At 38.1% G+C, this 22,489-nt stretch overlaps 2 protein-coding genes across 3 annotated transcripts in view; one reads left to right on the plus strand and one right to left on the minus strand.

Moving 5' to 3' along the window:
• nudC (nuclear distribution C, dynein complex regulator) overlaps positions 1–22,489 on the plus strand; it is a 116,396-nt gene that overhangs the window by 26,926 nt on the left and 66,981 nt on the right. Inside the window, exon 4 of the mRNA XM_083141406.1 lies at positions 5,215–5,367. Within this exon, the coding sequence (XP_082997532.1) occupies positions 5,215–5,367 (153 nt within the window). The remainder of the gene's footprint in view (positions 1–5,214; positions 5,368–22,489) is intronic.
• The window catches only part of LOC146003235 (uncharacterized), a 56,862-nt gene continuing 44,534 nt past the window's right edge, over positions 10,162–22,489 (minus strand). Inside the window, exons 1-4 of one of the 2 annotated variants that reach the window (XM_083141409.1) lie at positions 21,106–21,178; positions 19,385–19,540; positions 12,422–12,737; positions 10,162–10,468 (exon numbers count right to left, since the gene is read on the minus strand). In XM_083141409.1, coding sequence (XP_082997535.1) covers positions 10,452–10,468; positions 12,422–12,737; positions 19,385–19,495 — 444 coding nt within the window. In that variant the 5' untranslated portion in view covers positions 19,496–19,540; positions 21,106–21,178 and the 3' untranslated portion in view covers positions 10,162–10,451. Of the gene's footprint in view, positions 10,469–12,421; positions 12,738–19,384; positions 19,541–21,105; positions 21,179–22,489 lie in introns of those variants that run through there. The other variant, XM_083141408.1, reaches the window with a different exon arrangement.

The raw sequence follows: 22,489 nt of genomic DNA on the forward strand, positions 1-22,489 counted from the left end.
GTTAGGAAGAATGATGAATGATGATGAGCGGTATGGGGGATGGAGGAGCAGGATGTTCCCATCCTCCCAACTAAGCGCCTTTCCTAGTTTTTGTTTGGAGTCCATTTTATGCACAGATAAGCTAATTGAGACTGGATCCAAACCACTATGTGCCTCCGTCGGGTATCATACCTGGGGCCCTTTGGTTACAAGGTGAGAGAATTTCCACCGTGTCTTCATGGAAGCATTCCCAACAGGAAAACTTACGTAAAGCATCACTCCATCCGTTTCTCATTTATACCATAGAAACATCCCTCAGCTATCCTCAAGGTTCGTGCAAACACCCCCCTCCCCTTTTCAAAACTAACATTCCGTTTAAGGGCTAAGAAGAAATAATTGACAAATATCACATTTTTATCTTATTCATCTTTTGCACAACATGTTGTTGTTGATTTCTATACATATGACAAATTCTAATAAATTTTCAAAAAGTAGTCATTGACAGAAATGGTTTTGATATGACTTAATGAGAACACGCACTCATGTAACACCTTGTTTTATTAATCTTGCAAGTGGGCAGCAGGAATATTTAATAAGAAAATGATCATTACAAAGCATAGGTTACCCTCCAATTCATGCTCCTTTTTCCATTATTTAATTCTGCACACATGGTAAAACTGCTCCATCACGTTGTCTTTCTGTAGGCATAGTAAAATGGACTTTCGAGGAACAGATGACAAAACAGCTACGGGCCAGTGGCATATCTACATGGTGCCCTACTGGCCTCGCAACTTTGGATGGGTCATTTTTTTTAACCCTAAATTGAATGGACAGAAACCAAGAATGCGCAGGGGTCATGTTTCTATGATGTAGTTTTTAAAATTGTCACACATAAACTTTTAGTGGAAATGTGAGTTATACTGCCTTCATATCAGTCTATTAAAAAAATGAAATATTTATTCCCAAGAAAATTAAATAACCATACAATTTTGTGTCTAGTTGTAATCATTAATGTTGGTAAAGTCCTAATTGCAATACTCATGTATCAAATTTGAATTGATATGCCAGTTGCAGAGGTACAGTACGTTATTCTCGAGCACTACAGTAAAACTAAGAAACTGAAGTAACACTGCTATCAAAATTATCAAATGATGAGAATTATGATAATAAATAACAGAATCTATTTTCCAGTAAGTACAACTATCATATTAGGGGTTTCTTTTGCATATTTAAGTTTTTTTTTTATGCAGAAGTAGCGAGAAAGTAGCGATGTAGCGAATAGCGAACAGCAGTAGCGTAGTGAGCTACTTTCAGGTAAATGTAGCTGTAGCGAAACTACATTTTGGAAGAGCAGCTGTAGCTGCAGCGAAGCTACTTTTAAAATGTAACGTTCTGATCACTGTGCGTTGTATATCACCTTCTTGCATTTCATAGGTACATCCCTGTTCCATATTAATCTTCGAACACTTTGATATCGTCCACCACCCATTTGTCCTCTTCTCTGTTTACCTCCTCATCTATTCTTCCACTTCTCTCAATTATGCTTTATAGATATTTGAAACTCTCCCCTGCTCTCAACTCTTCCATGTCCACCTTTATTCTTGGTACATTTCTGGCTCTTTTTATTGTTATTAGCACCTCACTCTTTTCTGTGTTGAATGCCATTTCTGATTTCCTCATTCCAACTATCAATCTGTCTCTGAACTTCTTCTTCACTGTTTCCCCATATTACTAAGTCATCAGCAAACAGGGCCTTCATCTCTTTCTTTCCTATCTTCTTCCCCACCTCTTTGTTAATTACATCCATTGTAATTATGAAGAGCAGTGGGGAAAAAAGCACTTCCCTGTTTTTAGTCCATTACTTATGCCCACAGCTCTGGTTGACCTTGTACAGAAGGTTGATCCGTCTATATGTGTCCGAATTGAAACCTTCACCCCTGCTTACAGAATTGACCGATCTGAATGATTCAAACAGCAGAAGAAAGCCAAAGACCTCTAGTATCGCGCCAAGTTCGTGTGTGTGTGTGGTGTGTGCACCATGGCTCCCAAAGTGAACCGATTTTGGGAAGGCTACGACGTCGTAGCACTTTTCCACCCTAAGTTTTCCGTGACACAGATTCAAAAACAGTGCGGGGAAAATGGATGTGCATTGGGGTTAACGACCATCAAGAACATAATTAATCGACATAAACACCACGACGTTCCAGCACTTTGTTCACCCACAAAGGGGAGTAGAAAGCGACCGTGTACTGCGGTGACTCCGTCTTTAGCTCGGAAGTTGCGCCGAATGTCCCTACAGGAAAACCCTCCTACGCAACGTGTGATGGCAAGACGAGTGCATGTGCCACAGTCAACTGTGAACCACAACCTACGTGACAAATGAAAGCTCCGGATGGTGTTTAAAAGTCGTGGACACTTCCTCACTGCGGCCCATCGGAGGGAGAGAGAGACTCACTGCAGGCGCCTCTACGAACGCCATCTATCCTGGAAAAAGTGGAAGTTTGTTGCCACACTCGATGAAGCATGGACTTATCTATTCGATTGTGGTAAAATTCGAGCCGTAACGTACACTCCACGAGGCGCAAAAACCCGTCCTGACTTCATCCGTCGGTGCAAAGCAAGTTTCGCGAAGGGATTTCTGGTTGTCGCGGGATACTGCTATGACGGCAAGTTAACGATTCGACTGGTGCCTAAAAACTGTAAAATCAACTCCGCATTTTATCAGCAACATATCATCACACCAATTTATACACACGATCTGCCCCGATTGTATGGAAATGCAATAAATCAGGTCCGTCTGCATATGGATAAGGCCTCATCAGATACATCTCGTTCTACACAGAGATTTCTGCAACAAATGGCGGCAGACACCGGCATCCAGGCTATTCCCTTCCAGGACATACCAGTGAAGTCACCTGATGCCAGTTCCATGGATTTTTGCGGGTTTGGCCTATTGAAAAGAGCACTTGCATCTCGTCGTGTCACCCCTGTCCGTGGCCTCTGGAAAGCCTGCCAGGAGGAGTGGCTCAAGATTCCCGTTCCTGTACTTCAACGGAGCCTCCTACAATGGAAGTTCCGGTGCAGGGCTATTTCCAGGACCCATGGTGCTCACATCGAGGGCAACCGCTGGCGGTCCCGTGGTTTTTCCTAACGTAGATGAGACGTCAAAATCGGACACATATAGACGGATCAACCTTCTGTATGTGCTCTGCACACTACACACTATCTCTTCCACTACTCCTTTGTCTCTTAGAGCCTTCCAAATCTTTGTTCTGTCCATGCTATCGCATGCCTTTTCTATATCTAGGAATGCCGTAATCAAATCATTTTCATACATGTAATACCGTTCCTGTAATTGCCTTAATGGTGAATGTTAGATCTACTGTTGATCTGCCTCTTCTAAATCCATACTGTTCCTCTCTCATGTTTCTCTCTGTTACTTCCCTTATTCTCTCGTACAACTTTGCTGAGTGGCACATTAGTGTTATTCCTCTGTAGTATATACATTCCTTTCTGTCCCCTTTCTTGAATATGGGAACAATTAGTCCCTTTGTCCAATCTCTTGACAATCCCTTTCTTGCCACACTGTTTTCACTACTCTATACAGTCACTGTACACCAATCACTCCTGCTCCTAGTGACTTCAACAACTCTTGTGTGTCCATCTTTATTCTTGACACATTTCTGGCTCTGTTTCTTGTTGTTACTTATAGCACCTCCACTGAATTTCATTCCTGCTCTTCTAATTTCCTCATTCCAACTATCAAGCTGTATTGGTACTTCTTCGTCCCTGTTTATGTGCAAACACTTGTTGCAGCTAAAGTAGCAAACTTAGCTTGATGAAACAAATGCTGGATGAAATAACTTAGTTTTTTTACATGTGCGTGTTGAGCTCTAGTTCTCATTGCTATCACTATGCAGCATTAGTAAATTTGGCTGTTCACATGCATGTTGGAGTGTCACATTACTAGGTGTGTGATCACTGTGTAACATGCATTTTGTGAAGGTGCAATAAGAACTTACATTCATGTGTGATACGTACAATTTCTAAAAAAAGTTTGCCTGTTCAAGCAAAATTCAACTGGTTGGCCATCAACCTCAAAGGAAGGTAGGGAATGAATGAATGCAGGCCTCTTTTGTGTGCAGCACACAGAGATCAACCCGACCTGCACCTAGAGAACTGATGATGTGAAGAAGAAAAGAAACAGTGCAGTGGAGTTCTACTTAAGCATTTGTCCTTCAAACCATACTGTACTCATCCACTGCAACAACTCTCACACAGTGATCACTGGCATTGTCTAGAATTTTATTTATAGGGCATAATGACAGAGGATGAAACTTTCATAAAGAAGCAATGAAGCTACCTTCCATATCAGCGGAAATATAAATTAATTATGGCAGTGTCAGGATCTGGCAAATTGAAGACCCACATGTTTATGTGTAACACAAACGTGGTTCTCCAAAGATTAATGAGTTCTCTGCCTTATTTTTAATTTACATGCATTCGGTCCATTATTTTTTCCTGGAGAACGGAGTAACGGGAATGGCATCGCTTGATGACATGTTACAACTGTGACTTATGTCTCAGAAGACATGCCGTATTTCATTTTCCAACAAGACTGCTGTCCCATTGACTTCCACCATGAAGTTCGTGACTACCTGTACACAGTGGTGCCAAGGTATTGGGTAGGACAGGACAGGCTTCAATCGATACCCAGTGATATCGCTAACCTATGGTAGCATATCATTAATGCTATTGACAGACCCATGCTTGAACTGGTGTGGCAAGAACTGTGCTATCGTGTCGATGTGTGCCATGTCACACAAGTGTCCGAAACTTATACTGTTTTGAGTTCTTCCCTTGTTCAGCACTGGTTTCATCAAGGTAAGTTCAATATTTTACCTGCACAAATGTTTGCAACTCTGAAGATCATTTTGAAATGCACTGTATTTGTACCTTCTATCAATATTTATTAAATAAAGTTTGATACAATGTTATTAGAATGCCACTGCAGTCAGCGATTCATCCACATACTTTCTTCAGTATTGCAGCATGTTGTCTTTGCTCAGCTGTGAATCTACTCTTTGTGTCTGTAGCATTACAGACCATTTTCCTGAGATTGTCAACTAGTGCTTCTATTGTTCACATATTGTATATTAGAATTCTAAAGTGCTCGTTTGATTTTTAATAATGAAATATGATTAAAGTTACAAAGTTTGATTTTATTTTTAATAGGAAAAGTTGTCTGGAGGTGAAGGCGATAGTGCAGATGTTAAATCATCAGATGAAGAGGAAGAAGATGATGGTAAGAAGGGTTTGGTTCCTAATGCAGGAAATGGCTGTGACCTCCCAAATTACAGATGGACGCAAACATTGTCTGAAATTGAGGTAAGTACAGTTTTCTTTATCTGCCAAATCCTAAAATTTATATTATCCCTATTCTCAAAATTGTGTGTCGAATCCAGGTGCTGTTGGTCATATAGTGCAAAACAGCAGCGATCCGTGCCAGTAATGTACGGTATTCACTACGAGAACGAGCAATAAACAATGTCTTTACCTTTTTGAAATTTTTGCTAAAAATTATGCGTGGTCGTAACGTGACGAATTCTTTTGCTGAGAAAGTGAAACCATGAGTCAGTCATGCTGGTGCAGTTTCCCTCAGCAGCACAGCCCCTACCATAGTGAAAATATCAGGCAGAAGACAGAAGATCGAGGTGGGTATACAGCAAAATACATGCAAACCAATACTTATCATTGTTCATATCAAAAAAGCAGACATGCACAGTTTTTGCTCTCATAGAAGCTGCAGCGGAATGCAGTGTTCACTGCTTTCTCTCTTCCAGTGTTGCGCTGTGGACTTCAAGTTTGAAGCAGATACATTACATATTCAATTTTATATTTGTATCACTTTTGTGCCAAACTTCTTAGAATGAATGCAAGATTGTGTCAGAGATGGACAAGTAACAATGAAATCTGGAATTAGAGCAAAATAACTTGTGCATGTATTCAAATGTTTTCCCTTAAAGATGGAAACACTATAGGTACGTGAAAGTAAAAGAATGGCACAATCTTATAAAAAAATGAAGATGCGACTAACCCTGTTGGTGTCTGAAGTTCATTAGTTTTTGAAGTGCTTTAATAGTTGTTGGAAATTAATAAATGATGCTTTATGTGAAGTGAGGAGTGGACTGTACTTAGGTTATGCCATTTGATGCAGTGTAGGTATTGCAAATATGCACAGTTAAGAAATGATTGCTAGAAATGGCTATAATTAACATAAACTTCCTTGTCCAATAAAAATTAGAGATAACGTGTGTGCTGGTTGACCCATTACAAATTTGAACAAATGCATTGCATTTTAATGAAGGGGTCTCGAGTTTGATTTCTAGTGTGCACGACATAGGTTGCAATTCTTCTCTTAGAAATGTAGGACCAGTTCTGATTAGTTGTTTTTTAATTGCAGGTATTGTATACAATTTTTATGTTTTGTTTATTATAATTTGGGTTGTTTGAGAGGATCGAAATCAGTGATTTATCCACACATTTAAAACACCCTCTTAACCCTTTTCCCAGGCAACTCTCAAATTTTTCACAAAAAGACAATTTATTGTTGTTAGTGCTAAGTTTATTCGTACACCCATACTCTAAAGCATTATGCTCCCAGGTGAAAAATAAACTGTGAAAACCTTTTAAGCACCCCCCCCCCCCTTACCCTGTTTGGTTGAGAAAGCCTATTGGCATGTGCATCATGTGACTTCAGTCAACCCTCAGGAAAACAATGATGAGCCACACCTGCTGGAATCCCTATTTGGAAATGCAACATTTAAACCGTAATTCATATAACGTTAGATTTTGAAAATATCAGTTAAGAATGCTTTTGTGGTTTTATCATGTGTCTTTTTGATAAAATCCATCATTTTATTAAAGAAAATACCTAGGTATAGTTTTGTATAAGTAATATTAGAAATAACTTTTTTGTGAAACTTTGTTGTCTTTTTTATTTTGCTAAATCACTAGGAATAAACATAGACAAGACTGGTCAATGTTACCTGGTATTTGACATAACTTTCCGGACCTCTCCGATGGTGCAGTGATAGCATCGTCACTTGTAATCAATGGGTTCCTGGTTCGAAACCCGGTGGAAGCATGAGTGGTTCGGATCCCACTTTAAACTGTAGGTCCAGTCCCGATTAACCTTACTGTGCATAAAGTGGACTTAAAACACCAACTCAACTCAACTTAACTTTCCCTCATATTGTTTTTGCTATATTATTATTATTATTATTATTATTATTATTTACTACTTCAGCATAGGATGCTACATGGACATAAGATGTTAACTGAACAGATACGCACACATAAAAATATTTACATTTGACCAATGTATTTAATGATATTACTATATGAGAGAAAATATTTTTATAATCGTTGCATACAAATTCCTTTTAAGTGCACTCTATACCCTGGTTGATGGTACTTGAAAGTATTTCTTGCACAGATGAAACTGTTACCTAATTTGTAATTGACAATTCTAGTCTCATATGTGTCTTGTCCCTCTGTGAAACTTCTGTAGTTGAATTTTTTTAAATTGCATCAAAATGATAGTCAAATATCTCAACTGAGGAAGCCTTTGATGCAATCTTGATGCTGACAGCACTTACGGTACATCACAAAGTTTGTTAAGAGACATTCTATGCATGGAAATGGATATCCAGTGAGTTTGTAAATTGAAATTCATGGTCACATTATGAAGAATTTCTTTCATGCAGTTCTTGGCAGTTATGTCTACTATTTTTCTAATAATTTCCATGCCTGTGGCATGGAGTGAATAACATAGTGGCATTGTCTTTTTATACTCTGAATACTGAGTCAGTTTGAATAGGGGTTACTTAGCAGAAATAAGAAATATGAGCCTCTCTTTTCAGAGGGGGTGCGGTTGGGGTGGATTTATATTTCATGCTTGACTTACCTTGAAGTAGATAAAATAGAAGACACAGCACAAACAAAATTAAAACCTTAAAACCAGCCTCTAAAGTTCTAATTTTGTGTGAGCTCTCTCTTCTATTTTACCTACTTCAAGGCAAGTCAAGTATGATTATCCTGGCACATGACATTACAAGTTTTTTAAAATTCAGTATCTTTACTTTCGTCATTGGAGTATACCTAGTTAAGTGATAACTTACATGGAAGTGTTGTATTCCTATTTGTACTTTTCTTTTCAACATCTGCTTGTTCCAAATCTGCTTTACTTAAAGATTACTGTGGTGTCTTGTTTATACCAGTTATGAGATGTAGAAATTAGTGTACAATGGCATTCTAAATTATGAACTATTCTTCGTGCTTTGCTTTGGTACTGTACTTATGAGAAATTCCAATATAGACTGCTCTAGAATCCTGTTCAAATGTACAATGTTGCTTCAAGGTTGATTTTAACTAGTGCTTGAAATTACAAGTCACAAAATGTGACAAGATTTTTTTTTCTTTGTGGTGCTTGTGTCTATTTTTCAAGTCACCATTGTAGGTTGACTAGGAAATGGTTACAGAGTACAGGAGGGCACAGCATTGTCTAAACAGCTCTTATTTTCTTCATGTGTGTTATGGTCCTCGTAGCGCTGCACGTATCACCAATGACGTGGAAACACTGGCAGAGATACTTGGTTCCTTCCCTTTCTTGCCGAAGTCCGTTGAAGTCCATATGTTTGTTCATATTCGGTAGCACGATTCTGGTAGTACCAACTCTTATTACAACTTTTAAATGAAAAACCGGGATGTATTCTGATTATAGTTTATTAGAATAATGCACGCGCATATATAGCTTAAGGCAAAATAAAAATAACACACAGTTCCGACCGGTTACATCGTGAGATGCATAAGTCTAATTTTCTGCTATGCGAAGCACATCTTTCTCCTCAACGTCTTACCAAAAAACTCCCGACAGCTCAGTAAGGAAACCATTGCTTCTCTTCGCTGACTCGGTGGTACCAGCTACTATAATTTTTTAAATACTAGAAAGTTGATACAAATAATGTATATGTCTGAACAGTAACATATTGAAACGTACATTCATCTGGCACAGTGAATTTTGATAAGTGATGACAACAATGCAAACGGCAACACATAATCTTCTCACTCCACAAAAATTTAAACAAGTAAACAATGGCTTTTGAAATAAAGAGGGGAAAGAATGGCGTCTGCCAAAAACTTGAAACTTAGAATACATATAAGAAATTCAAATAAAAAATTAATAACGTCGGCTTCACTAATCTGATTGAAATAAAACTTATCCCAATCTTTACAACGTTTAAAGGCGAATCATACTATTGGTGTTGTATATTATAAAAATTGCTGAAACTTGTCGCTATTTATACTTCTAGAAATATCGATATATAAAGTTAACAGTAATAATGGTGGCCACATTGGGAAATTTATAAATTTGGCTAAAGACATGAATATAGTATTTATGAACTTATATATGAATTATTAACTGTAAAATAAATAAGTGAAATTATGTCTACTAATAATAAAATTATATATATAATAAACATGAGAGAATATACTAGCTATTATATAATATTTGTTAAATAATATATAACAGACCTCAGTAATGGCTAACTTGGGGTCATTACATGTGTAAGACTAGAGTGGTGTTATATTGTTGTCAATTTGCTGTTTTGTCAGTAGTTATAAATATCCTCTGGTCACTCAACATCTGCTCTCTCTTCGTTCACTATTTAACTAAGGAATAAGGGAAGATCAAAGGTAATACAGAAACCAAGAACCTTTTTAAATCTAGCAATATAATGGAAAACAAAAAGAAACAAACAAAAAAAATTTGGCATCCCCAATTCATACCTGCCTACTAACGTGACAGTTCTAAAATAAGATCAAGCTGAACAAGCAGTCTAGATTGTTTTTAGCCCTTGTGAAACTAAATCACTGTAGTGAACAATGTACTTAGGTCAGTAGAGGGTGAATGGAGCATCTGCTATTTGAATCAAATAAGAACTACCTGTAAAAATCAGTTGAGATTAATTTCAGGTGCAAGACATGTTACTCAAAATAAGCCAGTTTTCTTGACAAGTAGAATGTGTGTGTGTGTGGTATTAAGGAAGAACGAATGAACTTAATACACATAAACACTATTTAGTACAAATGATTTATTTTGTATGAGATACAGTTAGTTCTTTGGCATTATTTTACATATCAGTCCTTGGAAAAATACATATATTTATTAATATCACAGTTTGCTGCTTTTTGTGTTTGTGAGAGACTTCCATTACAGTGTTGATTCTAATTCTGTCCTACAAATATATATGCGTATCTATTTATTAGTTGCCTCACACATTTTCTGCAGCAAGTAAAGTTGTACATAATACGAATACCACTTCTGAAGAAGTTTCTGAACAACGATTTATTCTATGGGCCACCTCTGATGAGTGGCTTAAAATGGGAATGTATGTGAGAAGTTTTGTCTACTCCCATCTGGAAACTGAAAGAAAAGGAAAGGAAAACATTATAATTATTTTTTGTACATTTAATTAAAGCTAAGAAAATTTTTATTCTGGTCATATATATGGTGTATGCATTGAGAATTCCTTAGAAAGCAGGAAATACAGTGAACTCTGCTTGTAATGGGTCCCTATGGATTCAAATAATTGGTTCACTGTATACGAAATACACTAAAGCCTAAATACCTTTCCTTAACTTGAATTGAGGTTAGTAGTGACCCAGAAAATAAAAGCCCTGATGCAGAAGAAGTTTGATTGGCACTGTCAGCTTAGTGGCTGACTTTTGATTTCACAATGGAAGTTCCAGGGTTTGAATCCCAGCCTGCACGTGGGTGTTCATCAATTTCATCATATCACTCACTCATCATCATTGTTGTCATTAGTCAAAGTGGAAGAAAAGTGACATAGAATCTATTAATGATGCAAATTATCAAATACAGTAGAGTATCAAACGTAAAATTGTTTTTCAAGTTTTAACTTGACTGACGAATAGAGTGCAGACTGCCCTCACGTTGAACATGTGTTTCAGCACCACCTTGATTCACAACTTCTTCCCTTGTCAAGGCCCTTAGCCTCCCACAGTTCCCTTTCAGTTCCTCTGCATGCTACCAAAAACAAAAGTCTTCCAAGTTAATAAAAGAAGGTTTGTTTTGATGTAGCATACTGTACTTACGATGCCATCAATGATACATTTTTATGGACATTTTACTTTTTAGGTTCACTGAAACCAAATAAATATATATATATTTTTTTTTTTTACTCATCCTACATTGTATTAGGCATTGATGTGATCTTAAACATAGGTATGCCCAATAGCAGAATGCTTTGGGAATATCCAACTTACATCATCCCGAAATCCGATAAATGCAAATTTTTATCTTCCATGTCACGTCAATTGCTGAACATGTTGAATGTTTTGAATTAGAATCTCACCTCCTGATACTGTCCAGCTACTAGTGCATGTCTACTAGGCTTGGCCTTCACGGCCAGAAGAGAAACCATAAACAGATATGATATGTGTAGAGCTTTTCTGTATCATGCTTCATTGTACATGAATGTTTTCGACATGCATCCACTTTTCAATTAAATAATTTGTTTGTTCACTGTCTGGTTTTTATCGTGGTGCATGTAATATTACCATGTTCCTCATTCGAACCTATCATTTTGGCACTGTGGACATGATGGATCCTCTACACGTTGTACCCAAGGCCAATGGAGAATGGTGGCCAGTGGTTCATTTTCAGCAACTTAATAAACATGTTATTTCACCCCTTTCTCAGGTGAAACCAATTACAGAGCTTTTGCAAGATTACCATGTAATCTGATACATTATTTCAATTGATATTTCATATGAATATTTTCAAATAGCTTGAAATAGCATCCCTCCAGGCGTCCCATTAAAAAAATCAGGTATGTTGATAGCGGTACTGATGTAGTGGTCAGCGATTCCTGGTAGACCTTCTCGGATACGAGTGAGACATGCTAGTACCTGGTCCTGGGTATCCGGTTCTGCCTGGGGTAAGTTCTGGTACTGTTCCACTATGGTTGATTGAATTTCCGTCTGGGATTGAAATATCGAATTCACCATCATCTTAGCGTCGTGTGAAACACATCTCTTCAACTACCTCATGTACCACTCGTGTGATCCCATCTTCTAACATGATTTCATAGAGGACACTATCCCAAATATGACGAATAACAACTCCTGGGATGTACCTGTACGATGAATAATAACTCCTGGGATGGGAAGGGTACCATACCTTGACGAAGAGTCATTCTGAAACTTTGCTATCCTACATTAACATGTTCCTCATTCAAACTTCAAGCCCTTTGTGAGTGTCCCTTCATCAATTTCATCTGTATCATTGCAAGTATCCAAAAGAGGCAGAAAAGTAGTAAAAATATGCAAAATATGAATCACGAAAACACCTTACCTTCCATGTAAAGAATTGCAGCTATTATTCCTACAAGAATTAAGAGAGACATGGAGAGCACGAGTGCTGTCAATTGATGAGCTTGGCAACATGTCTTTCTTGGGGAGGTTTTCTCCACACCAATTACTGTGAAGTGTGTGGATGAAGCAAGAGATACGGATCCTGGATCATCATGTTCCTCCAGTTGTTGCTGCTTGTTCAGATACTCCTTGTCATTTCTATTTATTGGTGATGAAATATCTATTAACCAAGTGTTGGGAACCATGACTGGATGGAGTGATGATCTTGAACCCATTAAAAGACATCCAGATCCTGCCTGAAAATAGTAGCAAATTGATGGTTAGAACAACCATGAGATTAATTTCAAGCTTGCTTGCTTTTTTTAATTATTTATTTCATTTAGTATACTTCTACATACATCTAATGCACTTATATGAGAGACAGCTGTAAAGTTCTTGGTCCAGCCAACAAGGAAATTACAGTATATACGCGTGTATAATGTGCACTCTGATTTTTGATGGGGAAAAGCAACAAATAATTATATCTCTTATATAATGCACAGTACAATCACTTTCAAGAAATGGCTTCCTTTGTTGTAGGTCGTAAAGCTGTTGCTATGCCAATCAAGAGCGAATTACATCATACCTATTCATTGAGTCATCTGTTACTATGTAGACCAAGAGGAGAATATCATCTTGTCTACACAATGAGTCCCCAACACAGGCCACCTCCCCCCTCTCCCTCCACTGTGTTTAGCATTCCAAAGCTTTGACTTCCGTAGCCACTTTGTTTATTCTGTAGTAGAAGAAAGTGAGATCAAAATTATGTAATGGATTTGTAGCACTCAGGAAGTTATTTTGTATTTTTTCTCACTTCACAAGTACCCCTGATACACATCCCTTGTGACGGAAGGTGAATGCTCGAATTTTGCAAGAATGGCACTACCTTTCTCGGTGTTGCAAAACGTTCCGTTACAAAGTGAAAATCATGGAAAATAACCATTTCACTTTTATAGTGTTTTTTTTTTTAAATGCAACCTCGTAATTTGTATTTGCTCCTGTTAATATATACAGGATGATTTTTTACACATGGAACTATTGGAATTAGCCATAATTTACGAACCACGTGTCATACCAGGTGTGCCGGTTAATAATTCTTAATTGATCCGAAAGAAAACAAGTATATCTGGGGAGAAAGGTAACAAATGCTTTATTTAAAGTATGCACCATCGCTAGCTATACATTGTGCCCATCTGTCCGTCAAATTGTGGATACCCTTCCAGAAAAATGGTTTACATTTTGAGGTGATCCAGTCAGCAAGCGATTGTTTGACATCTTAGTAATTGTTGAAGTGTTGCTGGGAAAGTGAGTGAGACATCGATGAAAACAAGTGGTAGTCCGAAGGGGCTAAGTCTGGTGAGTATGGCAGGTGGGGCAAGAATTCCCAGCCAAGTGCAGAAATGGTGTGTCTGATGCCTTTCGCTGTGTGTGATGAGGCGTTGTCATGCTGCAAAATCACTTTTCCGTCTTGTCGCACAATCTGGGTGCTTTTCGATCAATGCATGGTTCAAATTGATGAGTTGGTTGACGGTAGGGAACGGCATTCACTGTTTCACCTGGTTTCAGAAGCTCATGGTACACCACACCCTTCTGATCCCACCAAATGCACAGCATTGTCTTCCTTCCGAAGCGATTCAGTTTTGCGGTCGATGTTGAAGGTTGTCCTGGGTCAACCCATGACTTTTTGCATTTTGGGTTCTCGAAGTAGATCCATTTTTTGTCCCCAGTCACTATCTGATGCAAGAAGGACTTTCTTTCATGCCGAGAAAGCAACACTTCACGCACCTTTTTTCGCTTTTCCATTTGTCTGTCGTTCAGATGATGTGGGACTTATTTTCCTGCCTTCTGGATCTTTCCCATGGCATGAAGACGACCAGATATGGTTTGGCGACCAACATTTAACTTCTCTGCCAGTTGTTGTTGCGTTTGTGTATCGTCTTCATCCAACAGTGCTTGCAATTCGGCATCTTGGAATTTTTTCGGCTAGCCCGGTTGATCTTTGTCTTTCAAGTCGAAATCACCACTTTTGAATTGTTGAAACCAACGAACACACGTGTCTTGCATTAGGACATTGTCACCCTACATTTTCACAAGGATAGGATGGCTTTCACTGTTTTTTTTTTAAAAAATTTTTTATTGAACATGCACATGCTCCTTATTTGGTTTGAAGGTCATCATGTTTCCCACACAAACCCAGTATCACGATCACTTGCACTCGGTTGCACATCCACGGCATTTTGACAGGTACTGTCCTGGCAACACATTGACGTAACAGTTGAGACTGTGCACCAACCCTTGCTTCCAGCGCCATCCATCGACGAAATTAAGAATTATTAACCGGCACACCTGGTTGACCTTTCAAACTTCAGTAGAATTTTCTACAGACTTGGGAGTTTAAACCACGATATGTTTAATGTGTGCCCCTTGCCTATCACGGACATTGCACAACCTGACAACGAATTGAGCACCACTGTTGCTAATGTGTCCTCAGAAATATTGAATATTTCTGCTTCTATGGCATTTTTAAGTTCTTGAATTGCTGTAGGGTTAGTCTGAAATACTCTTGTCTTCAAGGTAACCCCAAAGAAAATAGTCACAGGGGGTCACACTCTTCTTCCTGAAAACACCAATATTAAACCTACATACTGCATTTTCTACTTTATATACACAAAACAAATGGTGCCATGTATAAAAAATCACCCTGTACATGTTATGCACAGTGACATAGTGAAAACATGCGTGGTTTCATGTTGGCTGTCTGAATTATTCCGTGCAAAATATGCACCACAGTTTGTTGGGCAAAAAATTGGAAAAAGTGCACATTTATACATGAGCAAATATGGTATCTAGAACCTTGAAACTTTCCTGCTTTTCCGTACATCCACCTGAACTATACACTTTGCAGATCATGTTTCAAGTTTCTAAAAGACTCAGATGGACCTTTGACCAATGTCAGTGAATCCTTTTTTGAAATTTCCTCTTGCCTTTTGAAGAACCGCTGTGATATTTCAAGATCCGTAAAGTACTGTACGTGGAATTTCTTTTAGATTTTTTTCAAAGTAGATGTAATTTTTTATATTTTGGAATATTGTGGCGGCTTTTCGATAGGAGAGGAAATTTTTTAAAACTACTTCACTAGCACCAGCCAAACCTTAAGATTACATAAGGTTATGGATCAAACTCTTGTGAGTAGGGCGGATAGCATTTGTGCACTGAAACCCTAAGCCCTTCAAAACAGCCAGAATCTTCCCATCTTGTATGAGGAATCATTGACTTGCAGAATACTGTATATACTTCTCTGCCATGGTTCCTCAATGACTTTAAACAAATGGTAAAATAGTGTTATGATCCTGCAAAATGACACATTATGCAATGAAATAACACTCTTTGCAGTAACAATAAAATTGCATGTCTATTTTGGGAACGGGATCGGGCCAAGAACTTTTCAGCATCCACTTGTAGTTATGGCATTGTTCACATACCTACATAATGCTGTATTTTAGTGTATTAAGAAAGATTAAGCATGAAGGATTTTTCTAATATGTAGGGAAAAAGGAATGAAAAAATTACGTTCCTTGTTGTTGTTAACTACCCGTACCATAAGAGCATGTGAGGGCCAGTGCATACCTCTACAGACTGCCAATCTCACCTCCACCTGAGGTGAGAGATGATTCAACCAGTTACGGGATGACGTGGGGTCAGCACGACGAACCACCAGTTCCTGTTATTATCAGATTATGCTACTCATTGATAGCTCCCCATTTTCCTCACGATGGTGAGTGTCCACTGGCCAAAATCTCCTGAGAAAAGTTGTTATGCTTTCCTCCAGGAGACTGAAACCTGTCCACGTCCTGTAGTCAGAGCCCAAAGCTTGCACATTGCATGACCACGTTGAGGGACAAGAAGATTCCATAAATAACAATTGAAAAGTATTAAAAAATATGTTAAAGGATAAGGTTTCAGGATGTTAAAAAATGGTGTAAATATTGTTTGAGTTATTTTTGATCAAAGTCAGGGTTGAATGACCTTTGAAATACTATGTATACTGTATCAGGGTGGCTACTCACCGGGAATCCCTTGAATTCCAGGAATTGTGCGTGAATTATTGACTCCGGGAATTATGCGTGAATTCTATGTGAATATTTCTCCATAGATGTGAAAAATTATTAATTCAAATCCCATTGAATTTATATACAGGGTGAACAGAAACTATAGGGACAAACTTCAGGAGGTGATTCCTGACAGGTAAAGGAACAAAAAGTTCATATGAATATATGTCCGGAAATGTACGGTGAGTCTGCAATAAAGCAATTAGTCCCGGTACACATTACATGGCATGACTTGCATCCATGTTACAACAGGTGTTCAAAGTGACCTTCATCGGAAGCAATGCAAGCGTCCATGCGTTGCATCATGGATTGGTTCACTCATTCGAATGTTCCAGCCTGTACCCGAATAGCGTCACAGGTTACACGGACACACTCTTCAAAAGTCTGCACATCAGGAACTGGCTCAGCATACACAACACTTTTCAGGTGCCCCCACAAGTAAAATTCAATGGGGTTTAAGTCTGGTGATCGAGCAGGCCATGCCACAGGGCCACCTCATCTGATCCATCTGGGGAAGATGTTGTTGAGGTGTTGACGAACAATAATGCGAAAGTGGGCTGGTGCTCCATCATCCATCAGCCACATTACCTGTCGTATTGCCAAAGGCACATTCTGAAGCAACAGAGGCAGAGTGTTCTGCAGGAATTCCAGATACGTATGTCCATTAAGGTGTTATGGAAGAACAAATGGTCCAAGTAGGTGGTCTCAAATAATCCCTGCCCAAACATTGATGCTGAACTGTTTCTGATGAGACATTTCAACCATTCCCCGAGGATTGGCTGTAGATCACAGATGACGATTGTGTAGATTGACGATGCCGTCTCTACCAAAGGTCGCTTCATTGGTGAAGAGGACTGACAACAGAAATCCCAATACAGTAGTGGCCTGTTACAAAAACCAGTGACAGAACCGTTCCCTTGGAGGAAAATCCGCTGATGATAATCCCTACACACGTTGCAGGTGATAGGGATAGTAGCGGTTTTCATGCAGGATACCCAACTCCGTCGCTTGGCTTACACCATGCTAGCAGGCCACTTGCCTGGAGCGTGTACTCTGGTTGCTTTCAATATCATGTAGCACACGTTCCTCCAGATCTGGTGTACGCACATGCCGCAGCCGCCCTGCATGAAAGGACCCATGCTCACACAAACACCCATCAATGGCTACAAAAGTTTTGTGGTTTGGGTGATGCTACTGTCTGGGTACGTGGCTTGATAAATCAGTGCGGCCTCTCGATCGTTTCCAGCTGCTTGACCGTATACGAAGACCATCTCGGCTTGTTCCTGGTATGAATAACGGACCATGGTGCTTCGACGTATCTCTAATCACAGAATCCCCAACACAAAAAAGCACACTGTGAATGTTGTTATGAGAGGATGATGTCGTTCTTCAGTGCCATCTACTTGGCAAATATGCCTTTCCGGACATATGTTGATATGAACTTTTTTGTTCATTTACCTGTCAGGAACCACCTTCTGAAGTTTGTCCCTATAGTTTCTGTTCACCCTGTATATTTATAAATGCCCTGAGGCAATTTTTCACAGTTTAGCTTTTATTTTTATCGAGGAAGAAAAAGATAGCTGTGTGGAATACAAAACAGAATTATCTCAATTCGTTTACTTTGTTAGTGTTCTTTCCAGAACAGTCAATCTGACAGAAGAAAGATTGAAGTTGGGTAAATTTGAGTTTGAAATTTTTATACAATTAACAATTTTTCGTAGATGAGTATATCCTGTAACATTTGTGACGTGTTTGCACATGTATTTCGAGTCTTAGTATGTGAAATGGCAATGTAAATATCGCACCTCAAATTAAATATTATACATGCACACACACGCACACACCGTGTAATTGAATTGTAGATTTTTTGAATACATTGGAATCACACAGGCCTTTTATATTGTTAATATATTTGTGTGGGTGGCAAGAGGTGGTAATGCGTAAGGTTGAAATGCAGAAAACATCTACTTGTAACCTTGCATTTTTAGAAAGTTTTTCTTCAAAACCAGGAATTATACTTGAATTTTATCATGGTCCTAGCGTAGCCACCCTGTGTATACAATATAGTTTTTAAACTTATTTCAGATCTGGAAAGTGGCCCATCCAGGAGTCTCGAGTTTGAGACCGCTGTGTTAGTTATATAGAAATTAACTTCTTGAGAAAATTTATTAGTACTTTCTTTAAAACATGGACATCACCAGAAATGTTTGTAGGGGTGATCAGGCCATTGATAAAACTTGATTAGTAAAAATAATAATAATAGGTATTATTACCATAATTATTATTTTATGCAAGTTTTCATTATTATTATTATGATATCCTTGGGGAGACTTTTGAAGGAATATCCACACAACTGTTTTTCCATTATCTTTTTACAGTTCATCTGGTTAGTGTACTGAAATGCTGAGTTATTCCATTTTGTTAATAACATTTACATTCTTAGCTCAAGAAAAAGCTTTAAAAGTTAGGGGGATAATTAAGTTATAAAGTTTATGTTATTTGGTCTCTCACATAAAACTGTAAATTTTGAAAGGGTGGAACCTTTATTCTGTGAATTGAACGGTAGAATATCAACAATGTAATCTGGTTCCTGTATTTTACACTCAATTTTTTTGATGTAACGTATCTTTATTTTGGTTATTTAAACATAATATCTGTTGTTAACTATAAAAATAGGAAGCTTTCTGCCTTTTTTGTACCTTGAAATGAAATATGCCAATTCCCAGAGCGGGTTGATGGACCTCTTCGACCCCCCTCACAATGCCCATTGTTCAAAATATGATGGTTGCAATCACCTGTGTACTGGTAGTCGACCCTGAAGAGGCCGAACCTCGTCCTGTGCTGTCCCATGGGCTTCCTCTGCAGCCGCTGGCTATTACATATGGATAGGCAGGATCTGTGCACATTAGGGTTGGTCTTGGGATATGCCAATCTTGTTCCGGTACTGCAACCTGTTAAAATTAAAATGAAATTACTTCATAGAAAAAAAAAAACCTCAAGTCTAAGTGTGCCATTACCAGAATTTTTACGCCTTTTATGCACACTATTTATGGGGTTAATTGTGACATATTTGCAAAAAATGGTATGTTTTTTTGTAATTACAATGTGTACTGGCAACAGTGACTGTGTAAGAGCCCAGAGCTGTGTCCGAAATCTGGCTGTATTATTCAGTCAATGATTTGAAATTTATCATATTAAAAGATAGGTAGGTTATTTTCTTGTATGACAAATTTCAAATCTTTTATTTGATCTGGGCATTGACTGAATAACACAGCCAGATGTCCACAATCACTGTTGCCAGTTAACCTCTTAATAAAAGAAAAACTTACTTTTTAAATGAATGTCATAATCAACCACACAAAGTGTCTGTAATGCATAAAATGTGTAAAATTTATCGTTCTTTTATCAATTCAATAAATACCCACAGAGACCATTGATACACATCGAAACTTATTGAAGTGCATTTTATTCATGTTTGTTTTTAGTTCGAACAAAAACTTTTGTACACCTTCGTAATTTTTTCCACATACTGAACGTTCATGTAGAGAGAGCATGATTTCTTGTTTAATGCTTCAAAAATATGCACATAGACAAAGTTAATATCCAGTGTAAGTTTCACGTCTATCGCTTTTTGTATGAAAGTTATGTATGTTCAAATCTCTTCCGAATAATTTGATGCATTACCATTTCCCACCAAAAATTTCAACATTAAAGGACAGTAGTTTGTTGGAAATATTTTCCATTAATTTACTGAAATTGCATGGTGAAATAAAAAAAACCAACCTTATTATATAATCATATTTTATTATGTATATAATTAAGGAATTCAGTAGATCAAGTAAATTATTAAAAATATTTTCAAATGCGACCTTTCGAATTGAAACAACATGTGTCGATCGGACAGGACATTTTTCTCAATAGTGTACATCGTGTTGCCTCGGTCAGTTGTTCGCACATGCACGATGAATGCTTATTGTAGATTTAAGGGACCATGAAGGTTGACGCTTCCGTGTGAAACCCCCTTGTCGCGGGTCGCCTGCTTAGTCTTATCCCACTTGTAAAAACCTGCTTCGGTCTCCTCTTGACTGAAAATATATAGTATATGCAACAGGTACAGTGTCGGACGCTGAGCCCGCCCAATCCTTCACAGCATTTAGATGCCATTAGAGCAAAGTTTTCTTAATAACATTTTCCCGATAGACGCGTCGTTTCTACGCTACAAATCCTTGAAAACTGGAATGTTTAATCCTGAATGTATGCAACCATGCCACACAGGTTCACACTTGCACTAATTACGATAAACCTATCTATAAGTAATCAAGTAACCACCTTGCTGTATATTGTATGATATGCTATGTATTTGTATAATAAAGGGATGGGGTTATCGTACAAATATTCAGATATCGGATATCCGGATTGCTATTTACTTCTTCAAATTCAGTAAGTTATTCTGATAAGAATAGTTTCTGAAGTGAAGGAAATAAGTGCAATGATTACAAACAAGTTTCTTCTTTACCTGCTTTGAGGTAAAGTTCTATGCTTGCTCCCTGGGAAGCACCAAACCACGTAGATCTGTCCCGTCCTTGCTGCATGCCGAGAGAGAAAGAGCTGAGGGAGGGATTTAACACGTCCCCCTCCGCCGCAGCAAGCAAGATAAACTCTACAAATAAGTGCTCTTTAGCCCAAGTATGGTTGTTTGCATGGTATCTGATGAGACGTGGCTGCCCTGGAAAATATCCCCCCCACTCTCCCTCTGCCTGCCCACGCAATTTTTCTGGCGCAGTCACTACTATTTGAACAGTTGATGGCAGATGTGCCCATCTTTAATTCGATTGGAGAGTACCTGTCTTTATCAAGTCCTGATTTAAAATGCATAGAACGAGTTTTTGTTCATAATACGAAACACACATTGTTTTATTTTGTTGACTTTTCGGTGTTGCCTTATCGTATGTGTTTCTGAGAAATTCCAGGGAACCAGTTCGTATCACCCTGTTCTTACTCACCCTTAACAAGCACCGACACGACGAATTAATGTATTTTGTGTTGACCACTTAGCCACACCGAAAACAAGAATCTCCTGAATGCTCCTCCAAATGTCACAGAAAATTATGTCTCCCCATCTGGAAGGGTTTCAGATCCTATACTTTAAACTGTAGGTTCAGATCCGATTAGCCCGTCTGAGGGCATATCAAACTTCACGGGGGGCGGATGTCATAGGCATAAAATTATGATACTAATATTTTAAAATTGACCCTTAATTCTGATATGTAATTAAATTTAATTAAGTGTAGGGGCATGATTAACTATCATTTTAAGGATGAGATTATCATAATGAATAAAATAATATTCTAGCATGCAAAAATTTACATTTCTAACAAACTAAGGCGTCCAGCGTTTCTACAGCATATGTGTGGAGAAAATGTAGGTGTATCTATTTTTTCCAGGTTTAAGCTAATTGATACTTATGTACAAACAATAAGTTGCAAATAACAAGTAATAAGCTAGGATGGCATTCATCAATGACATTTTTTGTAGGTTCCTCCTCAGTTGATACCTTCACACAAGTTTGAAGCGTATCCTTATCCATCGTAGAAGCGTATCCTTATCCATCGTATTTCAAAACGGACAATAACTGAAATTCCTTCATTATTTTGACTTAATTATAAAGAGGACCGAATCGGTGCTTATTACTACGAAAAACCCAGAAAAAGTATGTTAAATTAAAGTGAATGAAATAAATCGAAACACGATTGATAAATTTGTTAGTTATTGTCCGAATGCTCTGCCAGACTACTGAAATTTTCGGGGGAATTTTAATTTCCGGAGGACAGGGCTGTGGTCGAGTGTGTACGTCGGTATACACCGTATACCCTCTGGTTAATCTTACTCATTAGCGTATA

This window comes from Lepisma saccharinum, chromosome 20, assembly GCF_977018435.1.
Source record: "Lepisma saccharinum chromosome 20, izLepSacc3.1, whole genome shotgun sequence".
Taxonomy (NCBI): Eukaryota; Metazoa; Arthropoda; class Insecta; order Zygentoma; family Lepismatidae; genus Lepisma; species Lepisma saccharinum.